General features: G+C 48.5%; 1 protein-coding gene across 3 annotated transcripts in view; it reads left to right on the forward strand.

The window, feature by feature from the left end:
• Positions 1-22,365, forward strand: part of LOC119393897 (mitochondrial amidoxime-reducing component 1-like) — a 44,650-nt gene extending 22,285 nt beyond the window's left edge. For all 3 annotated transcript variants that reach the window (XM_037661102.2, XM_037661090.2, XM_037661108.2), the window contains 5 exons: positions 460-607; positions 1,723-1,869; positions 1,935-1,996; positions 20,838-20,909; positions 20,986-22,365. In XM_037661102.2, coding sequence (XP_037517030.1) covers positions 460-607; positions 1,723-1,869; positions 1,935-1,996; positions 20,838-20,909; positions 20,986-21,130 — 574 coding nt within the window. In that variant the 3' untranslated portion in view covers positions 21,131-22,365. The remainder of the gene's footprint in view (positions 1-459; positions 608-1,722; positions 1,870-1,934; positions 1,997-20,837; positions 20,910-20,985) is intronic.
• Positions 22,366-24,026: the final 1,661 nt, after the last annotated feature.

The raw sequence follows: 24,026 nt of genomic DNA on the forward strand, positions 1-24,026 counted from the left end.
TAGCCCCTAGTCGATAAAAATAGCAAAAACAAGTGGTGTACACAATTGTGTACATAGCATCTCAAAGAGTTAAAGTTGCTCCAACACACATGCACGTCGACACACGTGGGCACACACACATCAGAGGAATAAAAGTGTGAAAAATAGCACATTTGCATAAATGCACACACACACACACACACACACACCAGAGGAATAAAAGGGCAGGTGAGTAGCAGTCAGTATGGGGAAGGACAATGAAAGGGAATGATAGACTTCATACATGTGCGCACATGTACATGCATACTCGCACAGATCTAGGCAGCATGTTCTTCATGAACGTTGTCTCAAAAGGAGGCTTCGTGGAAGGAGTGCAAAAATTTTGTTCATCTTTGCATTTTGTACTTTCAGTGGAAGTGAAGTTGCTGAACTTTGTTACTTTTGATAGACCAACATGGCGCTTTAATATTCTGCACACAGAATGCGGCAATTTAGCTACAATGCTGTGGAAGTGTCCAAAGAAGCATCGAGGTGGCTGGGGGCATACCTTCAGAAAGATGACATTCGCCTTGTGAGAATAATTCTTGACCAAGAAGCACTTGACCGAGGGAAGAACAGCCCAACATCGGTACAATATGTTATTTTTTATCCGCATATTCTGTTTATACGGCGCCACCTAATAAAAAAAAGGTTAAAAGAAATGGAGTTGTATTAAGTGACAGCTCTTTAGTTACAATCTAAAAGTGAAAATAGAAAAAGAAAGCAGTAAGTACAAATTTCGTCATGTCAAAGCTTGGAGAGAGAAGATAAAGGTTGATCAAATATAAAATATCTAAATGATTGTAGAAAAGATATTCACCCTTAACTAAAGATAATAAGAAGTCGCTTGTAGGAAAAAAAATAATGATTGGTGCAGGGATATGATAAGCTCTGTTGTGATCAGATGTAAGACTAAAATTTTAGCACTGCTGTTTAGTCTTATGGTAATGCAATGTTTTATTATATGCTCACAAGTTAGCACCTTTAACCGTAATTTGTGGTTCCTTGCATATTAAAATGTGTGTAGATCAGATGGTGATGATAGTGCATGTGACATGAAACGGCTTGCTCCATGGTGCAAGAACAGTTGAAATTTCAAACAGAGAAGTGTGCGTCCATCAAAGTCGTGTTTCGAGTGAGAAACGAGGTCACATGCACAAATACCCAGCACAACGCACACTGCTTGTAATGTCACTGACCATGGCACGTGACTGGTTCATCATCCAATGTAAAATGCACATATAATGCCGCCACTAGAAATGTGTCGTTAAACGGAATAAACAGAGAAGATTGTGGGGGAAAAAAAAGGAGACGGGGCTCATCACATGGTCTCTCATCCTTGCGAGGAGCCTTTTGACCACCCTGTGTGGAGTCGGCAAGACACTGTATGGAGTGATCCTCTTCATGAGTCTTGTTATCATGTTGCCACTTTCTTGAAAGAAAGAGAAGTAGTGCTTATTGCAAAGCAGGTGTGCTCTCCTATGTCCTCATGACTGATTGGCTCCAAACAGCAACTGTCACAGGAATAATTCACAGCTCCGGATCTCCACATAAAATTTATTCCAGTTAAATATTCTCTGGTCTGTGTGGCTCACTTAATTATACCTCTCTACCTTATGATGAAGTTAAGGGCGGGAAAGAATTACATATTGATGGCCACTTGTAGTGAACTCTTGATTCTAGTGTTCACATTCTTTGTTTCAGTTGGTCTGCCATGATGAATCAGCATTTCACGTCCTGTCAAAAGCTTCACTTGATGTACTGTTGTCGAAGCTCCCTCCAGGCAGCAATATTGAACGGAAAAATTTTCGACCTGCTCTCTTTATTGATGAATGTGAAGCTCACGCAGAGGTAAGCAGATTTAACTTGAATCATTATTGATTCAAGTCAGCAAAGGCTTTGTCCACTTTGTGTAGGACCACTGGGGGCGCATGAGGATTGGTGATGCAGAAATGGCCTTGTCACATCGCACCACAAGGTAATAAGTTCACGTGTCCACATAAGCTATATTGTTTCAGTAACCTAAATATGTCTAACTGCTCTTGAATGCTATATAGTTGCTTTCATTAATTTGGCTCTGGTTAATTTGATTTGTCGGTTAATGGTATATTGACTGAAGATACCAAGTGACACCCATACATTTCTGTGGGACCAAACTTTAGTTATTTTAGTCCTGAAATTAGCATTTGCTGGATAATTCCAACTTCTCTGCTGATCTTGCAAATGTCCAGCCCAAGAGGGGAGACCCACGCCGTGGGAGGCTCTGCGGTGCCTGGCGCTGCCAGTCAATGTGGGGAGAAAACTGGTTACTCGAGTGTTGACTCCTGCGCTGTCCCCTTCAAGCTGCCTTGAAAACGCGTTGCTTTGCTCGCACGCTGAACGCGTTCTGCACGTGTTTTTGAGAATTTCGCGTCGCGCGCTGTTAGGATGTGCACGCTTCTGTCCGCGTGGCGGCAATTTGGTTAAAGGTCAACGTCTGCTCAGCCATGTAGCAGATGCGGAGCAAGTGATAGCAGACGACGCCGTCCTCGTCAGAGCGAAGTGCATTTCGCAAGTGAAGGACGACGCTGTTTACGACGTGCAGTTAGCACAGTGTTCTGCACGTTCATAATTATATAGCTGTTTTATTTGGTTTGCTGTGTGTACTACGCACTCTCTATGTTTGTTACTCGATGCATGGGTAAGGCCGCTTCTCGTGCTTTAGGTTAAGCGGCCCTGGAGCTGTGACTGCTATTAGTTGGGATACCTTAATTTACTAGCAACCATTCGAGTTATCGTGCGCTATGCAACACTCCAAAAATAAATGGTCTATTTCGGGCTTCTTTCTTTGCCACAACAAAAATTGACATCTATCTCGCGTGTCCTTCCTTGCATTATCGCCGTTCTCATAGCCGGTACTCCGAGTTCACGAACAGCGTGCGTACTATCAACGTGACATAAATGACGAGCGCCCAGCTTTCAGAAAAACTTTTTTGTGTGCAATCTGCGGGGGAAGAGCCAATTGCTGTCAAGGCATTTTATAATAACAGAGTGCTGAGCTAGTTGGTAAGTATTCATTCTAAAAAGACAGGGCGTGCAAACACGGACACAAGAAAGAAGTCAGCACACCACAAACGGCGTTTGTGGTGTCCTGACTTCTTTCTTGTGTCCGTGTTTGCACGCCCTGTCTTTTTAGAAGGCATTTTATCTTGGTCACTATCAAAAGTGCACCGTGTTGTACGGGCTGTACCTGCACACTCAGTAACAACTAGTTCACTGTATCTGCCAAAAAAAAAAAAAAACACCAATGGACGTGCAACAACGGCTAATGCTTTTTTTTTTCTTTTTTCGTAGTTGTCGTGGTCGTGCCCACTCAAGCGTGAGCTTCGCATCCATGCCTGTCTGCTTTTTTCGTGCCATCTGTTTGGGAATCGGTAGAATGTCACTGGTGGAGCCGACCCCCTCGTGGCCATTGCATGGCCATTGTGACAGTTGACGACGCAGCAATAGTTCCCCCCTTTCTGTCGGGGTGACATCGCGGAACGAGGGGCGTTTCACGTGCAGCGCGCGCTTCGCAAATGCGTGGGAGCCAAAGGGAGCGGAAGGTCGTAACACTCTACTAGTGTACGCTTTTTCCGGCAGGGGAATGGCAAGCGGTGACGTCGGCGGCCAAACTTGAGCGGGTCTTCCCTATAGTCTTCCCATCAAGCACGTATCATCTCCCATCAAAATCGCCTATGTTCAACCTGATTCAGGAAGATTTTAACCTGAAAACAGTAGTTGACGAGTCACAATGAATTCTTACAACATTGCGATTCTAACATGTGCTTCTATTGGGGAGAAAATTTATTGGGCAATGCAGTCCAATACGAAACTAAAACTGCCATCACAGCAACATAGAGCTGGCCCAATCAGCATCACAGGCTTTAGCAGAGATCTCACACCAATGGATAGCGCGCCGGTTCGAGTACGCGCAGCCCAAGATGGCGATTTCGCCAATCTTGCACGTTAGGCGGCGCGCATTTCAATATGGCGCCCCCCTGGCGTGAGAATTTGAAAAGGTGTATAATTAGGGTCCCTAGAATATTGGCTAGTCTGCCGTCCGCGGAGGAGAGCGAGCACGCTTACCGAATGATGCGGGTGGTGGCGCTTCGAGCAGTCCTCATGCTGGGGAGCGGCGCTCCGCCGACCAGCTGCGTGTCGCCGAAGCGCGGGCGCACGTTCAGCATAGTTCAGCTAGACCATTTCTTGCAATATTTTTTTTTTGCTGCAGCGTAATTGTGCCCATGGCAAATACTAACCGGTTCGATTAACAAGTTCTCACGTGCTTTCGTGCGCAAAGGCTTGCTTTGCCGAGGCACATGTATCAATGGAATGCATGGTAGTACGTGTGTAGGTTGTTTCTCAGGTGGAACGGCACCAACTGACATTGAAAGAACCAGTTTACTTTTTTTTTCAAATATTTTATTGGCATGAGCATAAAAAAAAAAAACTAAAACAGGGAAACGAAAGTGGTAATGAAAGCAAATAAATATGAAGAGTTGCACAGGTAGGGAAATTATTTACATCTCATTTTCAAATGATTCAGCTGCTCTTTTTTTGTTGTTCTCTCATTGTTAGTGGGCCTTCACAAAAAACCGCAGCCGTAGAAGAATGTAAAACTTCACTATTTGGCAAGTAATTTGCTGTGCATGCTCTGTGCATGTTAGTGCAGGCAGTTGTACCCACGTAATGAAATCGGCAAAGTCGAGAATGCTTTGCTCGTCTAGCACACTATTTAATGAGAACTAACAGACAATAATGCCGGGGAAACTATACGGGATGTTATTTGCAGTAATTAGGATATAAATGTGAAGAAAAGTCCCTGCTGGCGGCAAGTTATCTTTTTGTCCACTTTACTTTGTTCACATTTATAGCCTAATTACTACAAATAACATCCCGTACACTTTCCATGGCATTATTGTCTGTTAGAATTCTCATTAAATAGTGTGTTTCACACACACACAAAAAAAACGAGCCCCTAAGATCGAGTCATCTTCTTTGCTCGTGTAGCTTATTTACGCTGAAAAATGTCGTGAAGCTGTTCTCAAGGGCGGTTATAATATCCTTAAGAGAGCCCGAAGGGTACATCAAACCTCAATTGTGGAAATTTGGTGTGGATTCAGAATAATGATCCACAGCACCGCGCTTTTCCACAGAGAGCAGCAATGTACACTCATTACAGGAAGTCTTCCTCAGGATCTTTCTTACTGTGTACCCTGCCACACCATAAATAAGCATTTCATGGCTTTTTGCCGTCACAGAAGACTCGTGGTCCGACGAACTGATATTGCGCAAAGCGCTTGCAGTGCATGTTGAGCATCACCAAACATTCCTCCATCAATCCAGTACAGCAATCTTGCTTTCCGTTTGTACCTCAGGAAGAGAAGCCGGAGCAGTGATAACTTCTGGGGCACAATTTCCTGATTTATGTGGTTTTGCAATGTTATAAAATGCTAGCGAACTATCACTAAAAATGCTGCTGCAGTCGGATTGTCATTCGCTCCCGGCCCCAGATTGATCAGGTGAGGTCCACGTAGTCCAGCAAACACGCCGTTGCAGTTGTGGTCGTAGTGACACAACGGACAATCCGCAGCACTACAACACAACACAACGAACAAGCAGGCGAGAGCAATGAGCGGGTGACATTCCGAAAGCGCGCAGCGCCCCCTGCGGGGTCATTTAGAAAGCGTCAACCCCTCCCCATACGGTGCGCCATACGGACGGTAGACTAGCCAGTATTCAAGGGACCATAGTATAATGCCTAGATAGCTTGACTATGGTGCCTAGAATATATTCTAGGCACAAGAGTAATGTGCAGCATAGCAATGACACCATGCTACTTTCAGTTCGATCACGAGTGCACTTTAAGGCGAATGTCATATATGTCTCATAAGTCGAAATATCCATCGTTGGTGTCAGTGTTAACATAAATGGCACCAAAGGTCACATGACCAAGTGATGGAATCATACGACACTGTCATGTTATGTCAATGACATTTTGCATTACACCATGCTATGATATTGATGACAGTATGTTATGATGTCATCATTGGTGACATCTGGTCACATCATCAGATTACGATTGACTTAGAACGACGTAATTTAACACTTTTGCCTGTGCTCTCCTCAGTGTTTGCTAAAGGCACTGTCAATTTTTTAGAAGGCAGCGGCATTTCCTCCTCAAAGGCGGATGAACACAAGCCTGCACCAATGGGTGCGCACTCGGGACTGACGTCATGAGCGGGACGGCCGGGGGCTCCGGAGAACATCGGCGCGTGCATGAGCGGGACTATTTCTTTAGTCGCGGAGGCGATCGGCTGCCGCGCTTCGGTCGTCTGGGTGGGGCCTGTTCTGCCTTCTTAAGTTGTTGTATCCGACTATAGTGACAAATACAGTAAAACCTCGCTGATACGAATCTCGGGGGATCACCAAAAATATTCGTATCATCGAAATTCGTATCACCAGAAAGTATGGTAAATTAGCATGCGACAAAAGAAAGCTGGCGTACATTTTCAGTTATTGTTTTCAGGGCCACAGTAAAGTCACAAACAGCTCTGAATGATTTCCACTGAAGTTTTTAGACGTCAGCAATCATACCTGCACTCGTAAATATACGGCCCGCGCGTGCGTGTGTAATTATTGAACCAGGTGTGTTGTGACCAAGGAGGTTTTTCAACCTCCTTGGTTGTGACCCGCGACAGCTTGTAGCCCCTTCCAAATCTCAGTATGCTTTTTGCGCGTGACACCGGGGTTGTGCGGCGAAAGTGACTTAAGGAGCGCTTTGACGCGATAGATGTAGGCCAGAAAATTTCAGAACCGCGGTCCTATGTTATTATTTTCTTATCACGGTTGTGTTGGAGATGTTTTTCGCGAGATCGTCCTTTGGGTCCTCGTCCGCCTTTCATAGGACGTCTGATGCACGAGGACATCGCTTGCATGGAGGACAAGGCTTGTAATCTAAACGCGAAAACACACGGAGGCACATTAGGGCCTCCAAGGTTCGCGCACACAATCTCGGAGGCTACGACGCGTCACTGAAGGTTTATTCTGATGACTGTGTAAGAAAAGTGTTTTTTTTTTTTTTACACCGTGATTCTGACGAACTGGCGGCGCTGCGCGCATGCCCGCGCTTGCGTTTCTGCGCCCGCACTTGCTTGGCGCGTCTTCCGCGGCAGCGCGGACAGCGGCTCTTCGTACCTGCGCGGTAGCGTGCGTTCGTATCAAACGTCGCGGGGTGAAAATCTGTTCGCAACAACCGCACTCCATTAGAGTGCAGGTCAATGGGCCTTGACCGGGAACAAAGGAAAATTCGTATCACCCCGAAATTCGTATGAGCCGTGATCGTATCACCGAGGTTTCACTGTAGTCCTGTCGTGTTCTCGGTGTGATGAAAAATTGCATGCACCAAAGGATGGCCTAGTGAAGTGATTAGTGTGGCGTGGGCCAACATCCCGTTTGTGATTGTTTGATGAGTCGTTTGATGAATGCAGGGCAGGACATCAAACGCGTTATCGGCCGTAAAGAGGACGGCATATATTATACTTAACAGCAATAGACTGCCATGTAAGCATGACCACGACAGACATTAAGTAAATAATGTTTTAATCTACAGTAAAACTTCATTCATTTAATGTCACTGGGACCGTGAAAAATTTTCGAGTTAAGCGGGTTTTCGAATTAACGAAACATGCAAAAAGCAGGGTGCAAGGAACATTGAATTACTGAAAGGAATCAGAGGTGGTCGTTTGCGGCTCCAAGGGTTATGTTTTCCAGCAATACCAAATCAAGATTTTGCCCAAGCCCGGGGTACCAATGTGGATGATTCATAGGTGAAGCACCTCAGCCTTTTTGCTGCCAGTACAAAATAAATAAATAAATAAATAAATAAATAAATAAAAAGCCGCTCTAAATCCTGCGCTTAATGCTGTGTCGACTCTGCGGTTAATGTAGTGCTAATGTCGTTCTTGTGTAGGTATTGGTGTAGGTCTGAATCTATTGCGTAATGCAGCTCCACTACCATGGAAACTGAGGAAGTGCAAGGACAACCCAGCGATTCCCTTGGCAATCGCCGCTTGCCACCGCCTCGGCAATCGCGCGCTTGCCGAGGCGGTAGCGCCCTCTCTTGCGCGGCGCCGGTATCAGCCAGATGTTCCAGAAGCGCTTTTCGCGATTTTAGGTAAATTATTGCGATTAATTCTTGGTTATTTCTGTAGTTTATATTAGTTTAGACCTTGTTAGTTTATTTTGCACGGCTTTTGAGCATTGTTAGCCTTGTTTTTAGGAGTGTATTGACCACTGCGTGACCATGCGACATGAGACAGTGGATGGAACAACAAAGGCTGGGCGTAGCTTGCACTAGTGGCGCAAGGTTGGAGACACACCGGAGCTGAACGCTATACTGGCTGCCCACCCGACAACGCTGCAGCCCGGCGACGCTTCGGCTCGCTGTGCCGGGTCCGATCGGCCACTTAGCAGCGCGACGCGGTTCTCGGTGAGCGGCTTCCCCCTCGGGAGTACGAATCTTCGGCCTTCCCATCGCTACGTCCGGCAGACCGCCGCTGTACACGTGCGCAGTGACGTCACGGCGTGACGGGCGAAGCTGATCTCGGCGGAGTGAGACGCAGGTGCAGCGCAGCGACGTCACGACTAGCGGAGCAGGAGCAGATGCGCGCAGTGTATACGAAGCTGGGCGGAACCATACCTATTGGCATCGAGATCTTTGAGTGGCGCCCTCTCGCGTGTGACGTCAGAGAGGGGACTCGGGTGCCGCTCTTCGCGCGCGCGATCGCTGCGTGAAGGCTACTCGACGCTACCGGCCAGTCTGTCCTGCTCGAGTTACTGAAACATGAATGGGCAAGTTCATAAAGCAATTTGTACTGAATGTTCAAGCAAAATGCCCAGCGAAGTCTAGCCATCAATGTGTACATCTACATGTATGGCGACGATTTCTTTTCGCGACTGTTCTATGGCCGTGGCGCACTCAAAATGACTTTCCGGCCCGTTTTCAATCACTAATTTCAGCGTTCGGGCTTTGGCTACCGTGTATGCGTTAGAGCGCAATATATACGTGTACCGCGTGCTGCACGTGTTTGGTTGCCAAGCCTGCTCCTTCGATTCAGTCCCTTTGTTCGGAGCTTTAAACGCGTGACAAGTGACGTGTGATGTCATTCAAATCAAATAAATGGTTGTTAGAGGCAACAACTTTTGATTAAATCCAAGTTTTCAACAGCTGCTGTGTAAGCGTGCCGTAAGGAAGTTTAAACAAAAAAGAAAAAGGTTGAGAGCACGCGTAAAAAGGGGATGCACGACGGTGATATGAAATATATCGTAGGTTGTGCGGAGTTGTTTTTTCTTTATTTTTGCAGCATATTTTAATCCCTACGTTAATAAGTCAACGTTTCCTGACTCGTTCCCGGCCGTTTGAAAGCATGCGGAACAGAATTAGTGTAATCATACCAACGTAGATAAATACAAAGCTTTCGCATCGAAAATCGTAGTAAGATGTATTTGCTATAGCATAGTGTAATTCACTCTCAACGGTCGACTCCTAATAGGGCGTAATGCGGTCACTGTACTAAAAAGACCCGCAGGGTCCCTTATGCATTTGCCTAAGACGACTCGAAGGCGAAATTCATCTTCTTCTGTTTGTTCAGTCGATGTATTGTTCCTTCCCCGCCCCCTTCCGAATGCCTTTTGGACGTAACGTGGTTTTGCACTGCCTCCAGGATCGGAGGTATTGCAAGCTTTCTATACATCACCTGGTTTTGCATTGCCTCCGTGATCGACGCACCGATCACGGAGGCAACGCAAACCAACGATGTCATATGATGACGTAATCGTGTGACGTTATGGCGTCACAAATTTTGGCGGTCTGTGATGTCATAAGGACGTCATTAGGGGACATCATCGTGTGAGGATTTTTTGCATCACTCGTGTTGACGGTGCCTACTAGGGTCTCCGACGGTGCATTTTCGCGTTTGATCAGGAAGCCAAAGCTTTCATCGTAAAATATTTAACCTTGTTACAGCGCGGTAAAGAATAGCAATAACCAGCCAAAGGGGCCAAAAGAACGATGGGAAAGAGCTCTCTTGCTCCTCTTCCTGGACATATTCGCCAATTTTTCCTACTGTTTATCAAGCTGTATTATCGGTGGCAAATGAAACACGAACAGCGGAGCGCGTTCCCCAAGAATAAGGAACTATAAAATGCGCGCTGTCCTGGCATCACCATTGACAGGCACGCACACCCGATTAGGCAGCACTGCGCAATCGAAAGCATGAATCTGGCTCACGAGCGGCAAAACGCAAGAGCGTATCTTAATCATAAGGGTGCGAACTGTACCACGCGCACCACTGCTGGCGTTTCATTCGGAGGCGACAGTACGTGTAACAAGTTTTAATATACATCCAACTCGCCCAATGTACGTTAGTTGTCCGCAATAATCTGCTGGTTGATGAAGTTATCAATTTTATTTTGTCGGCAAACGTTTTGTGTACTTACTGCAATTGGGAGTGGAGTGTGAACTTTCGTTCAAGTCTGTTTACATAACGCTAACTTTTGCGAATAAGCCGTGAAATTGATCGCGCTTCGCTCCAAAGCAGCGTAGACTCTCTTTAACTCGATTGGCGGTACGTTCGCGCTTTCACGTAAGCTATTTCAACGCCATCCAGCCCAGTGAGTGACGCTGCGAACTCGGTGGCATGATCCTTACCGCGATGGCTCTGTGTATATAGAAGATACGTTAAATGTTAACGTTTCTTAACCGCCAGTAATGCTAGCAGCCATCTAAAGAACTATCATTACACGAAAATACAGCTAGTAGTCGAGGAACGCCGTGCGACGCGAGCGAAATATAACGAAAATGCTGCTGTTCTAGCCGCAGCCCAGCAGACGACAAATGCCGAATTCCCGCCTTAGTGTCACCGGAGCGCCGTTCGCAGCGCCGCCATCGGTGGCTCACCAGAGCGCGAGGCTATGCACAGATGCGCCAGGGGTTGCTAGGCAATGCGAGGTGACGTCATCGTTCCGCGATTAACAGTGGAGCTGTTTAGGCTTGCCGTTCGTCCGTGATGCGTGAACAGAAATGATCATCCACCATGAACCGGCACGCGCTCTCTTCGACCTCTTCTTCCTCTTCGTTATCTTCTGCTTCGCTTCCAGAACACGTGCGCCGATTTCTCCGGCATGGGGGATGCAATAACCCTTATGGGCGAAAAACGAGTACAGAGAGAGAAAGAGATAGAAAGAAAAACAAACAAAAAAGTGTTGTCGAAAAAATTTCTTGGCGAGGCGTGATTCGAACCCGCGTACCCACGATCTGAAAACGAACATCTTAACCCCTCGGTTATCCAGGCACGCTAGCGGAGCATAGCATAGCCTTTTATAGTATAATATAGTATAGCAAGGGGGTAAGAAAGGGAGGTGAGGAGGAGTAGAGAAAATAAAGTATAGCATAGAAAGAATGAAAAAAAGAGATACAGAGAAAGAAAGGCACAAAGTGAAGGAGAGAGAATCGTAGAAAGAGAGCGAGAGAAAGAAAGGGAAGAGAAAGAAAGAGCAAAGTAGATAGAGAAGAAAATAGAAAGAAAGAGGAAGCAAGCGAGAAAGGGAGAGATAGAGAGAAAGGGAAGAAAGAGCAAGAAAGAGAAACATAGAGAGAGATAGAGAAATAAATAAATAGACATAAGCAGAGAAAAAAGAGACAAAAACAGAGAGAAGATAGAAAAAGAAAGAGAGGAAGAAAGACAAAGCTAAAGAAACAAAGCAGGCCGCCCAGCTCCGCAATTCCTTCAGGCTTGGCACCACTAGTGCGAATCAGCTTTAATTTTTTTGTCCACGACGGACGAACTAACGCTCGGCTTAAGCAACTCTGCTGTTAAAAAAAAAGAAAGAATAATAAGAAAATAACGGTCTTTTGGTCAGCTGAAATGAGCGTCTGCGGAAAAGAAGACGCGGGCAGCATGTCACATGCTTCTCGCAGCGTCAGCGCGTCATATGATACGACCACTCGCCCATTCTTTCTGTTTTTTTCGCTCGCCAGCGTCCGATGTGAGCGGACTCAAGCGTGCTCCGTCGATATCGACTACTTGGCCGGCGCATATATAGCTGTCAAGCCATCGCAGCAGCTGTTCTCGCTGCTGGTTTGCACATTATCTCCCGCTTGCAGCGGCTGCTATCTGGGACGCTGTTTTCTGAGCTCGGTGGCGGCACCGCCACCCGGGCTTGCTGCCGGCGGCTGCTAGTAAATTACCCACGTCAAAGTTTCGTGCTTTGATGGCCCCGCCGGAGCACTCCGTGCTCCCAACCGATGTATCACTGCCCGAGGATATGGACATACAGGCTCCAGACAACCTGAGTGCCTCGTTCACGCCGCTGACTTCAACGAGGAACTCGGCCGCCGCTGCCATGTCTTCGAGAGTGCTGCTGCTGCCGGACACCAACCCATTCGCCCCACTCCGGGAGCTCGAGGAACAGAATGACATTGAAGGCGAATCCGACAATGCTTCCCATCAAGCTCGCATTTTCTCTACCGCACCATATGGAGAAAAACGTGCGCGAGGCTCGCACTTGCCGACGCCCGAACGACAGTACACTAGCATGTCCAGGGATTACCCACACGCGAGAAGCGCACGTCACATGCTCCCTGCTTCCGTTCGTCACCAAGACGAAGAGGGCAGTTGGATACCAGTCAGCTATCGACGGAAACAGCAGAACCGCGCGACAGTCGCGACGACGCTGAGCTCAGGTGCCCCGCGTAAATGTTAGAACACCGTCATCCTTCGGCCTAAGCAGCCGTGCCGCATCATGGATGAGCATTTTATACGATTAGACAGAGTCATAACGCGCCACATTTCGGCTCATCTCAATCTTTTCGAGGAAGACCCACGGCCGGAGTTCATGGCTCGCTATTTAGGCCATAGCAACCAGCTCGCTGTCGACGCGGGTGAACCCGAGGTGCGCAATGCCCTTCTCTCGGTAGCGTCTCTACCAGTCAGCGGAAAGGACGTGTCCTTTCAAGCATACGAAGCGGTTGGTCACAATCAAATCAGAGGCATTATTATAAACGCTGGGGACATGACTTCTGAGGAACTAATGAACTCATTGCACTCTTACAAGTGCAAAATCCTGCAGGCACACTCACTTGATGACAAAGGCATTGCCATGGTCACACTTGAAGGTAACAGCTTACTCTATAAGGTCGGCCTGCGGTCATTTACCGCCTGTGTTTTTCCGTACAGTGCGCGAGTGCCCGTTTGTGACATATGTCACAATATTGGGCATCACAAGAAGCAATGCCCCAATACTTTTGCAGCAAGATGCTCTACAGCGGTCTGCGGCAGCACGAAGAGGGCACACAATGCCCGAACGCAGAACCATAGTGCCGCAGCTGTGGTGGTTCCCACTTGGCCACAGCCACAAGCTGTCCAAAAAGACAAGTAAACAAGAAAATTGAACGAAAACGCAAGCCGGCTGCCAAAAGGCAACGCAATAAAAGGCAGACACAAGGGCATCAACGCCGCTATCTCGAGGCAGGGCACGGCTCATCTATGTTCAGCCCAGGTGCCGAGGAACGAGGCGGACTGCTGGGAAGCGGAAACTAAAACACTTTATTCCCTCTCCCCAACTCCCCTTATATACGCTTGGTAGACTGTAGTGCCTCCTTGTGGCCACAAGCTTCAATTGAATCACACTGGCAGCGACCTCTACATCTCTCCTTTTCACATATTATGGGGCAGGTCCTTACAAGTCCAAACGTCGGGGTGGCCTCACTATACGACCACTGCGAGTCCGTGTCACAGTCTCCTGAGGCGTTACTTCCGGCTGCACGGGTTCTTGCGGCGCCGCAGGTTGCAAGTTCCCGGGAGGGGCCGGCGGAGATGCTGTTAGTTGAGCTGGACTCGTTTCTGTCGAATGAGGCACCAGGTGTCGACGATTACGCTGCAGGACACCTCTGGGGGTCTGAATAAGGTAGGACCGCGGACGCTGAGCCATTGAGAGCACTTCACCACTGCAGCACGTGTCAGTGACCCATACACAGTCTCCAGGACTTAGAGGGGTTAGCTGGCTTGAAGCCCGACGGTGATTGTAGTTCTTCGCTTGCACGTGCCCTGCACGCAACCTGTATCCTTTTCCCTGAAACTCGTATGGCATGGTAATGACGGCACCAGTTGCTCCGTTAATCGCGGGAGACGTGTTTGCAATTTCCTTCCCATCAGGGCTTGGTCCGGAGAAATGCCGTTCGGACCGGACGTGTCACGGTATCACAGTAAAGCCAGGTAAGGATCAGGGCTTTTGGAGAGCAAGTCTTTCGCCGTGTGCACCATGCGCTCCGCCTTTCAATTGCTCTGAAGGTACCTTGGGTTGCTACTCTCGTGACGGCAGCCATATGATTGTGCAGACTCTGCAAACTCGTAAGACACAAACGGCGGTCCGTTGTCGGTCCGTTGTCAGTCCGGACAACGTCAGGTACGCCAAAACGGGCAATGCAGCTCTTGATTGCCGAAATGACTGCTGGTGCCGTGATGGACCACGCGGAGACTACTTCGGGGAACCTGAAATAATGATCAACAATCAAGGCGTAATCGCGCTCTTTAAGTCGAAACAGATCGACGCCAAGGTGCTGCCATGGCCTATCAGGTGTAACCGTTGGCAACACAGGCTCGGACCGCTGAACTCGAGTCTCGGCGCGTACTGCACACTGCGACACCATATGCTCGACATGCATATTACAGTTAGGCCACCAAACAGACTCCCTGGCCCGTTCTTGGCAGCGGCGCACTCCCTGTTGCCCTTCGTGTAAGAGGGCGAGAATATCCTGGCGCAAGGCTGAAGGAATGAAAGTCGTCGGTCCAGCAGAAGGATGCCGTCGTATATGCTCAACCTGTCCCTCTCCTTCCAAAACAGAGTGACCTGCAGAGGCACCTTATTTGTGTCTGGCCATCCTTTCGTGCAGTAGGTCATGACCGCAGATCAAACTCCATCGTGGATGCAAACTCCATGAAGGATGCAAGTTCTGAAGACAGCGAGCCACTTAGTCCCTTCACCATGCTCGAGATGGAGGATGCCTTGCAGCATGTTAACGCACGTAGTACTCCAGGAGCCGATAGGGTGTGCGTGACTCATCTACGCAATATTCCCCTTGAGCACAAACGCTCTCCTCGAAGAGTTTACCCGAGTCTGGGATGCCGGGATACCGCCCTCCACATGGAAGTTTTCGGTCGTCAAGCCCATCCCGAAGCCTGGCAAACCACCACATACCTTATCCAACCTCCGTCCGATCTCTTTAACTTCATGTGTCTGTAAAGTAACGGAGAGCATGGTCAACATACGTTTGATGTGGTACCTTGAAGATCGCGACCTTTTGGCCCCTACAATGTACGGATTCCGTCCAGGGCTATCAACACAAGATTTACTCCTCCGCCTAAAAGAAGATGTCCTCGACTCTAATACGGTGCACCCCCGGGCTGTTGTCGGAGTGGACATACGCAAGACATTTGATGGCGTCCGACAGTACCATCATGGCCAAAGCACGTGCCCTTGGCATTAGAGGGAAAATGTACAACTTCATAGCGGGTTTCCTAGAAGGGCGAAGCTACCATATGGAAATTGGCGAAAATACCAGTGCCGTACGAATCCACTTCGTAGGCGTTCCCCAGGGCTCGGTGAACTCACCCAGCCTGTTTAATGTAGCTATGTACCAGCTGCCAAGACGCCTTGCGGAGGTACAGGGCCTGAAACACGCGGTGTGTGCCGAAGATGTTACCGTGTGGACGCATCAAGGATCCATCGGTGAGCAGGAAGATGCCTTACAAAGAGCTCTCAACATTATTCACGACTACGCAACGGAAACAGGTTTACACACCGCCCCAGACAAAACAGAGTTAGTCGTCATTCATGATGGCCGATCCACCTTTGTCAAACAGGAAGAAAAGCGCTCTTTTGAACTTTACATCGGTAATCGACCCATAACAAGGAAATCTACTATCCGAATACTTGGTATGCACCTAGACGAGAATTGCACTGCGAGCACTTGGTTCCAACGCGTTACGAAGACCAGCAAACAAATCCTGCACGCTTTACGCAGAATCTCTAACCGCACTCGTGGAGTAAACGAACGTGAAATGCGGCAGTATGCTCAAGCTTTTCTCGTGTCCCGTATCATGCGTGGACTGCCGTATCATACGGTCAATCGTACGCAGATGTTCGCGCTCGACCGGCTACTTAACGAGGCTGAACGCATTGTTACCGGATTTCCAAGGTACGCACGCCTCGATGCGCTCAAGAGCTGTAGCAAGCTCAACAACCTGTCCGAGCTCGTGGACATGCACATACACACACAAGAGACGCGGCTAAGTGCAACAAATGCCCGACGATACACGCTCATGCTCCTCGGGTATGACGCCCACACACTGCCCAACAAAATGCCTCCATGGGAAGTCACGGTACTCACCGATGACAATCCACTTCAACTCAATATGGACCCTAATCAGCGAGTGCGGCGCCTTACCTATGCCAAGAGGCATGCTAAGGCTACGAGTTCCCTCCCCTTGACTGAACGCATCGTATACACGGACTTCCTGTACCAGTAACACTTGTTATGCCACTGCGTGGTACGACCACACAAATGGAAATCAAAACCGACGCCATAATGTGTCAGCAGAAGCGATGTACAGCACCCGAGAAGAGCTAGTGGCCATCCTAGATTACTTGGAGTAGGCCCTCGAAACTGACCCCGTTCACCATCGTGTGCACACAGACTCCCAGGCTGCCCATCGGGCATGCGCTAATGTTCTTTACACAGATCCTGCACTGCAGAAGATCCGGCACCAGGCGCGCCTCCTTCGCGAATGCGGTCACGATGTTACCATCCTCAGGGTCCCCGCGCATTGCGGTATCCTCGGGAACGAGAAGGCTCATAGATTAGCCCGCGTTCATCTCTCCACCGCGCTTGCCAGAGCCTCCGATACTCCTTTTCCTCTCCTAGCTACCCCACCCGAGCTTGCAGATCCGAATTCAGACAAGCATATGACCAAACAACCTCGTGTTGCCTACCTCACAGCAGGAGGCAATCCACTCTCGACACCGTCGCTTCCATCGAAAGTGTTCACACGGTGAGAGTCTGTCCTGCTTCGAAGGATTCAAACAGGAGCCGTTTTCACAGGGGTGACACACCACCACCCGTAAATGGTTTCTGCTCCACGTGCAACTGTCGTGCTGACCTCAATCGCCTGTATTGCCATCTCTACATCCAACCAAGCTTCGTGCCCTGGCCACCCTAAAACGGGGACATGGGCCTGCCCGGATCCCACGCCTCCGGATCGAGCTATCGAGCTCTGGCGAGCACTCCTATTGTTCCTCCTGTACCCGGAGGCGCTACCGGTCGGCGATCGGCTCCGCGACAGCCCCAAGATTCAAGCGATTCAAGCGGCCCCCACTGAGCTGCCTCCAGAGCGTCCTTTATTAAAACGGAGGCAGCTCTACCCATTTCCCCTGTATAATACCCTCTCCCTTTCCACCGCAGCGCCCTCGGCGCATTATAATGTAGAATAAACGTGATTTCATTCATTCTTTCTGGGAAAATAAAGAAAATAATAATGACCTGTCTGACGAAATTCGCGATGTGTTTTGACTGGAAAACATGATCATTGATGTTTTCGAACAGTTTTCGAAGTAGATGTTGCGGGCAGGAACTCCGCCAGCAGTGAAGTGCACCAATTTCCGGAGAGAGAGAGAAATGAACTTTATTTTTGACCAGGCTCTTGGTACTTGAGCCCTAAGGTGGGTGGCCTCCTCAGTCCAGGTAGCCATGGCTCGCTGCCGCCGCCCGAGCCCTGTTCACCAATCGTAGCTGGTTGTCAGGGTCTTGCGTCACCAGCAGAGCCTCCCACTGGTCTTCTAGTTCTTTCTCTGTGTCTGCTCCTTCCTCTGCGTTTCCGCTTGGGGGTGATGACGGTGGTACGTCTGGATTGTTCGAGCAGTCCAGCACCATGTGGCGCAGGGTGTTGCGCGTGTCCGGTGGGCAATCGCCAATTGGAGGTTCGCATACATCGCGAAGACAAAAGGTATGAGCCGTTTGGCGATCCCAGTAACGGCGCGCGCGACCGTCAGAGACCACGCCCAGGCGGCAAAAGTATGAAGTTGCTGCAGCAGCCACGCCCCCCCCCCCCCCCACCCGCCCTCCGGAACCCCTACATGCGCCTTTCGCGCGACGGAGACGGCCGGCGCGTTTCCTCTTCGTGCGCAAAGGGGCTGCGATATCTCCGACCGGAACTCCGTTGTGCGCGCACGCCGTATGTTTACTGGGATTACCAAACGGCTCATACCTTGGTACGTGTTGTGTTCTGATCGCAAGTTTTGCGTCAATTCCTAGACAGCAAGAAGGTCGCTTCGCCCACTGCAGCGCCCACGTTTCCTTACGCCAGCCATAGGCGTGCGCACAGGGGGGGGCAGAGGGGACGGCCGCCACCCCCCCCCTAACACCTAAGAGAGGGGGCGCGAAATCTGCCCCATACATTGACTTAGTAGGGTGGGGGGGCGCTGCGACGAACCTTTGCCCCCCCTAATGCGGAACCCTGCGCACGCCTATGACGCCAGCGTTTTGTTATGTTACGCCAGGTCACGTGGTAAAGGAGATCTTGCGGTGAGACTGTGACCTTTAAAAAAAACTTCGTTAGTTTGTAGTTTCTAAACTCATTATAGGCATCCTTTTTAACATAAAACAAAGCAAACTTTTTAGATCATGAATTAATGAGTATTTTGTATATGTGAACTAAATATGGCCCAGTGGGAACTATTTTTTCCATGGAATAGCATTGTAAAAAAAACGGGCTCAGCTCGCGAAGCCGTCGCGAACTGAAATATTACCTCAAGAGTGGTGAGGGTGAGCGACTTTCGGCGTAGGTATTATTTGTTCATTTGTTGCATTTTATTGAGATGACAATTATATGGGCACTCCAGGTGCATTTTTGCTGTCGGCGTCGCTTTGATGTTCTTTATAAAGTCCAAATTGATAACATCGCCCTGCGTGTCGTATGTTCTATGTGCGAGTGAAAGCGTGCCATAAGGCTGCCAACGGTCACGGCTCAAGTAGAGAGAAAACGTGCCGGCTGTCTCCCTCTCGCGAAAGGCGCGTGGAGGGGTGCCGCGGAGGAGGGGGGAGGGCTGCGTGCTTCCGAGAGGAACTGCGACTTTGGCCTGCTAGTCGTGGTCGCTAGCGGTTGCGTGCGCTGTATCTTTGTCACTGATCCCGTTAATGGGGATGGCAATCGCCGGACGGATTCCAAGGGCGGACGTATCGGCCCTCCCAAACGCACCGCGAAAGCGCGGACAATTTAGAGTTGGTCCTTTTAGTGCGCCAGCGAACGCCGGTTGTGGTCCAAAGACCGAGTCAGAGCCGAGAGTCGATAACACAAAGGAAATATATTCTCACTTAAGGCAGTACAAACATCACAAACACATGCACACTGGGCTGGTATCAGTTACAGCCTCACAATATAACTCCGATGATGTTAACACAACGGGAACTAAACAAACAGATCATGCGCTACAAATGCAATCTCATGCATTACAACCTATTCAAAAACAGTTAAAGTCCTGAATATTCAACAGCGTATCCAGTCCACAATTCTTGGACGGTACTTGAATGCTTCTCTTCCAGGAAACACTCACGCAACTCCAGCGCTGATCGTCGTTGTCAGGGGAGTAGCCAAGGGGGGGTTCAAACCCCCCCCCCCCGAAATTTTTGAGTTTTGCTTGCGTATATATACACGCACACATACAAACTCACGCACGAACATACATAAAGTATGGTTGAACCCCCCCCCCCGAAAAAAATTTCTGGCTACGCCCCTGGTCGTTGTGTTCCTCTCGTCGTCGGCCCCGAATGTCTCTCTTCCAGGAAACACTCACGTAACTTGTCACTGCTCACACGGCGTCGTCATCCGATTCTCCCAGATCGACGATCGACTGACCGCACAACATCATAAACACGTCTTCTTTGGCTGACGGAGCCACACTCGGCATAACTTCACCATCTCCGGACCGACTGACTGACTGAACCCTCGCTGGTGGTCGGTGCACACTTTTATCTCCTCTCCCCCGGGTTCCAGAAGCGTCGGGAGTGTTCTCCGGCGTGCAGCCCACCCAAGGCCAGGGAACGTGCAAGATCTTTCCCGTCCATTCCGCCCGCGGCGGCGTCACTCGGCGTCGCGTCATGCTTTCCCTCGAGATGGTTCTAGGCTTTGCTGGGCGTTTGATCTGGTTGTCTGCGTCTGGCTCGAGTAGGTGAGGGGGGAGCGCCGCGCCGGCGTCTTTTAATACTTGTTTTTTCGTTGTTCGCGCTTCTTGGGCGAGCGGCTGGCGTCGTGCTATCCCGCTGCCGTTTGAAAGCGGCGCGCGCGCCTTATTGACGCGCGCTCGTTTGTGACAATCTTGTACAAGGATCAGCAGATGGCTAATACCCTTGTGCGTGTCTTGTTCTCACCGCTCGGTTTGCGATGAAGTAATAGGCAGCACGAAGGTCGCTTCGGCCGCTACAGCGGCCGCGTTTCCTTACGCCCGTGTTTTGCTATTACAGGTCGTACGCTAAATGAGTGAGCTGCTAGCCTTATTTCGTACACTATGTTCCAGTTATTTTGCTGTCGCATTCAGTGATTCTCCCTTGCGGCGAAACTGGCATTTTTTGACGTATTGATAAACGAAATGATATCGGGTACGAGACAAGGCCGCTTTCAATATGAGCCGCTTGCGTATTTGTCTAAACACTTTTTCTGATCTCAAACGACGACTTTGTTCAACAGGTGCCTTGTTACAACTGTTGATCAAGATGCCGGTGTCAGGACTGACAAGGAGCCCCTAGTCACATTGCGGAAGTAAGCATATAGTGCTTTTCATTAATCAAGCGATTTTATCGCTTACGTGACGTTAACCATTTATTTTTTGTTTCAGGTACAGAGTGGACAAGTCACCCGAAGGCATTAAAAAATATACACATCAGCCCCTGTTTGGTATCAGCACTTATCACATAAAAGGTGGCAGGGTTAACGTCGGAGACATAGTATATGCAGTGGTATCACCAGAACCTCTTCTGTGAACCTACGGTCCATATAGGCAGCTGGCACTGTGGTGTGCACAGCTATTTCTGTACTGATCTTACAGGGGCGTAGCCGAAAATTTTCACTTTGGCATGTGTAGATGTACACGCACACATACAAAAGCACGCATGAACATACATAAAGTATTATATTTATTTATTTACCCTCAGGGCCTTTCGGCATTACAGAGGGGAGTGGGTTACAGGGGCCATACTTGAAAAGGAGCGATTATGGTAACATTAAACCGTGATTAATACAATATCTGTTAATCATGCAATACTAGCCGAGTATGCCAATATGCTGTACAACGAGGAAATGAAGAAAAATAAAAAAATAAAATGAAAAATAAAATTAGTGTTATTTGCTTATTATACAATATTAGCTGGGCATGTAAAATGCAGCGTTCAAAACAGGACTGCAGGTACATTTTTTTAAAGGCATGATGACACTGACAGATGTAGCATTAATAACACACCATATAAACGGGCGGGTAACATTAGTTCATACAAGTGATTGTTATTATACAATGTTAGCTAAAGCTTTACGAAACTTCTCCTTGTTAACAATAGACACAATATCAGCCGGAAGGTCATTCCATTCACGTGACGTACGAGTGATGAATTATTCTGAAAAGCATGTCGTGTTACAATCACAAATTCTAAGTTTGTGCTGATGATCAATGCGGTGAGATAAGTAATATGGTCGTGACATGAATTCCGCGTGCAGAGTATGATGGTGATAAAGTTTATGAAAAAATGATAAACGAGAAATTTTACGGCGTGTAGCCAGTGACTCAAGACCGAGGCGTGATTTCATTGAGGATGCACTTGCCATTCGGTTGTAATTCCAAAGACTAAACGACAAGAGTTATTTTGGATTAGTTCGATGAAAAGTATGGTTGAACCCCCCCCCCCTCCCCCCCCCCCGAAAAAAAATTTCTGGCCACGCCCCTGCGATCTTAGATGTTATAGCTCGTTGAGTTCTGCAGTGTTGTGGACTTATTTCAAAGCTTCCGACATGCAAATCGAGGCTGCATGTTTATCAGCGTGACTTAGTTATTTCTTTGAGCATTCATGGGATCACTGATGCTTGTTTATAATACGTGGTGACATTGTTATTGTTTATGCTTTGGTTATAAATTTCGAGTTGCATACTCAATATTGTAGATTGCACAACAGAGACCAGGCATAACGGAGAAAGTTTAGTTCAGTTTTGACTCGAATTGATATATATATATATATATATATATATATATATATAGTCTGTGTAGTGCTGTCATTAAAGGCATTTTAACCCAGTGGGTCGTTCGAAAAACGAGTGCCTGCATTTATTACACTGATTTACGAGACTGCATATAGATGCATGGAAACGAACCTTTACGGCGAAATAGCTGTGCAAGCACAGTATTCGTATTCATTTGCTCGGTCATACAGTGCACAGGGACGATGGAAATTAATGCGAAAGGGTGCCGGATCACGTTTTCACGCTTGTCGGATTTGAACATATTTTTCATCCGTAGCTAATCTTAACCTGCAGCCTTCCGGAACCTGCGGGTGCATAGCGTGGCAGTGCTATTAGCAAACTGCACGCTATGATGTTCGCATTTCTTTTTATTGCCGCTACAGGGGCTGAGTCGCTGACGGAAGAGGAACAGTGTAACGGTACATCTGTGCACGACAGTATCTCACGTGTCCTTCTATAGCGCTGTCTTCGGAGGCGTGCCGTCGATAAGCCTCGTCAATAAGAAAAGAAACCTTATTGAAGGCTTAAATAAGCTCATGGGACATGGGATGCCTACGTTGCGTTAAGGCGGTCGCGCAGCTGGCTGTCGTCTGACCATGAATTGGATCTCCGAGATGACGCGCACTTAGAATTAACGTTTCAGGAAGCATTCTTGCTGACTAGGAAGATATATCTATTACTGTGGCTCCCCACGAAAGGTACAGCATGAAATTTACAAAAATGCCTAGCATTATTTGGCGCCCGAAAAATCCGTCCGTGCGTGGCCGAAAAAAAAGTACAAAAGAATTTTGGGGGCTGCTATTCCGGTACATAGTGCAATACCAGGTTGACCTGCAATGGAGGTAACGCAGGCTTCTTATTTGAAGTGGGCATGGGCTGATTCTGCAGAAAGTTAGTACTGGGTCCACCGGCGTCCCGGCGTTGGCCCCTTTCCTAATGCAGTGGTGGAAAGCGTATATAGCTTCAAGTAAACTGAGTACAGCATGATATTTAAAGAAAAGCGGCGCACAAAAAGACGGAGACAAAGAAGAGAACCACAGCATGAGCTTTACGTGTTCGCAAAAAACGCTCTGGCGGATTTCGGTAGGGACAGACTGCTTAAAGGTAATCTATTTGAATTCTTAAGTCTAGAAACGAAGCGCGACTTCTTTCCCAGACTTGTCGCTCCAACAGTAAAAAACGTGGGGAGAGAGCTGAAAAAGGCGTGACGTTGGAGATGTGTACGGTGATGCGATGACTACGACCACGTGTAGTATGAAAACATGTCAGCGCCCGATGCCACGGGATCGAATACGAAACGGTTTTCATCTCCACTTGATCCCGACGCTCATGCTGGGATTCCCCCGGCGCCGATAGCGATGACGACGTGGTCTCGCGCTGCCGGGAGGCGCAGCTGCTGCGCGCCTTGGGTGGAACTGGTGACGCGAAGTGGAGGCGTACGCGTGAGCATCGGTTTGCAAACGTCACCGCTTTTGTGCACCTTGTGATGCTGCCGTTACGTGATACTTATTCCTGTCGTCACTCGGAGGTTTTCCATCAATTGGCGGGAATTTTCGAAATCGTGAAATGCGCCTTGTAAACTTTGTAAATTAAATTACTGGGGACGCTACCGCGCACTTGCCAGTCGTTATCGGGGTTCCCAGTTAACGGCCT

Source organism: Rhipicephalus sanguineus, chromosome 1 (assembly GCF_013339695.2).
Source record: "Rhipicephalus sanguineus isolate Rsan-2018 chromosome 1, BIME_Rsan_1.4, whole genome shotgun sequence".
NCBI classification, from domain to species: domain Eukaryota; kingdom Metazoa; phylum Arthropoda; class Arachnida; order Ixodida; family Ixodidae; genus Rhipicephalus; species Rhipicephalus sanguineus.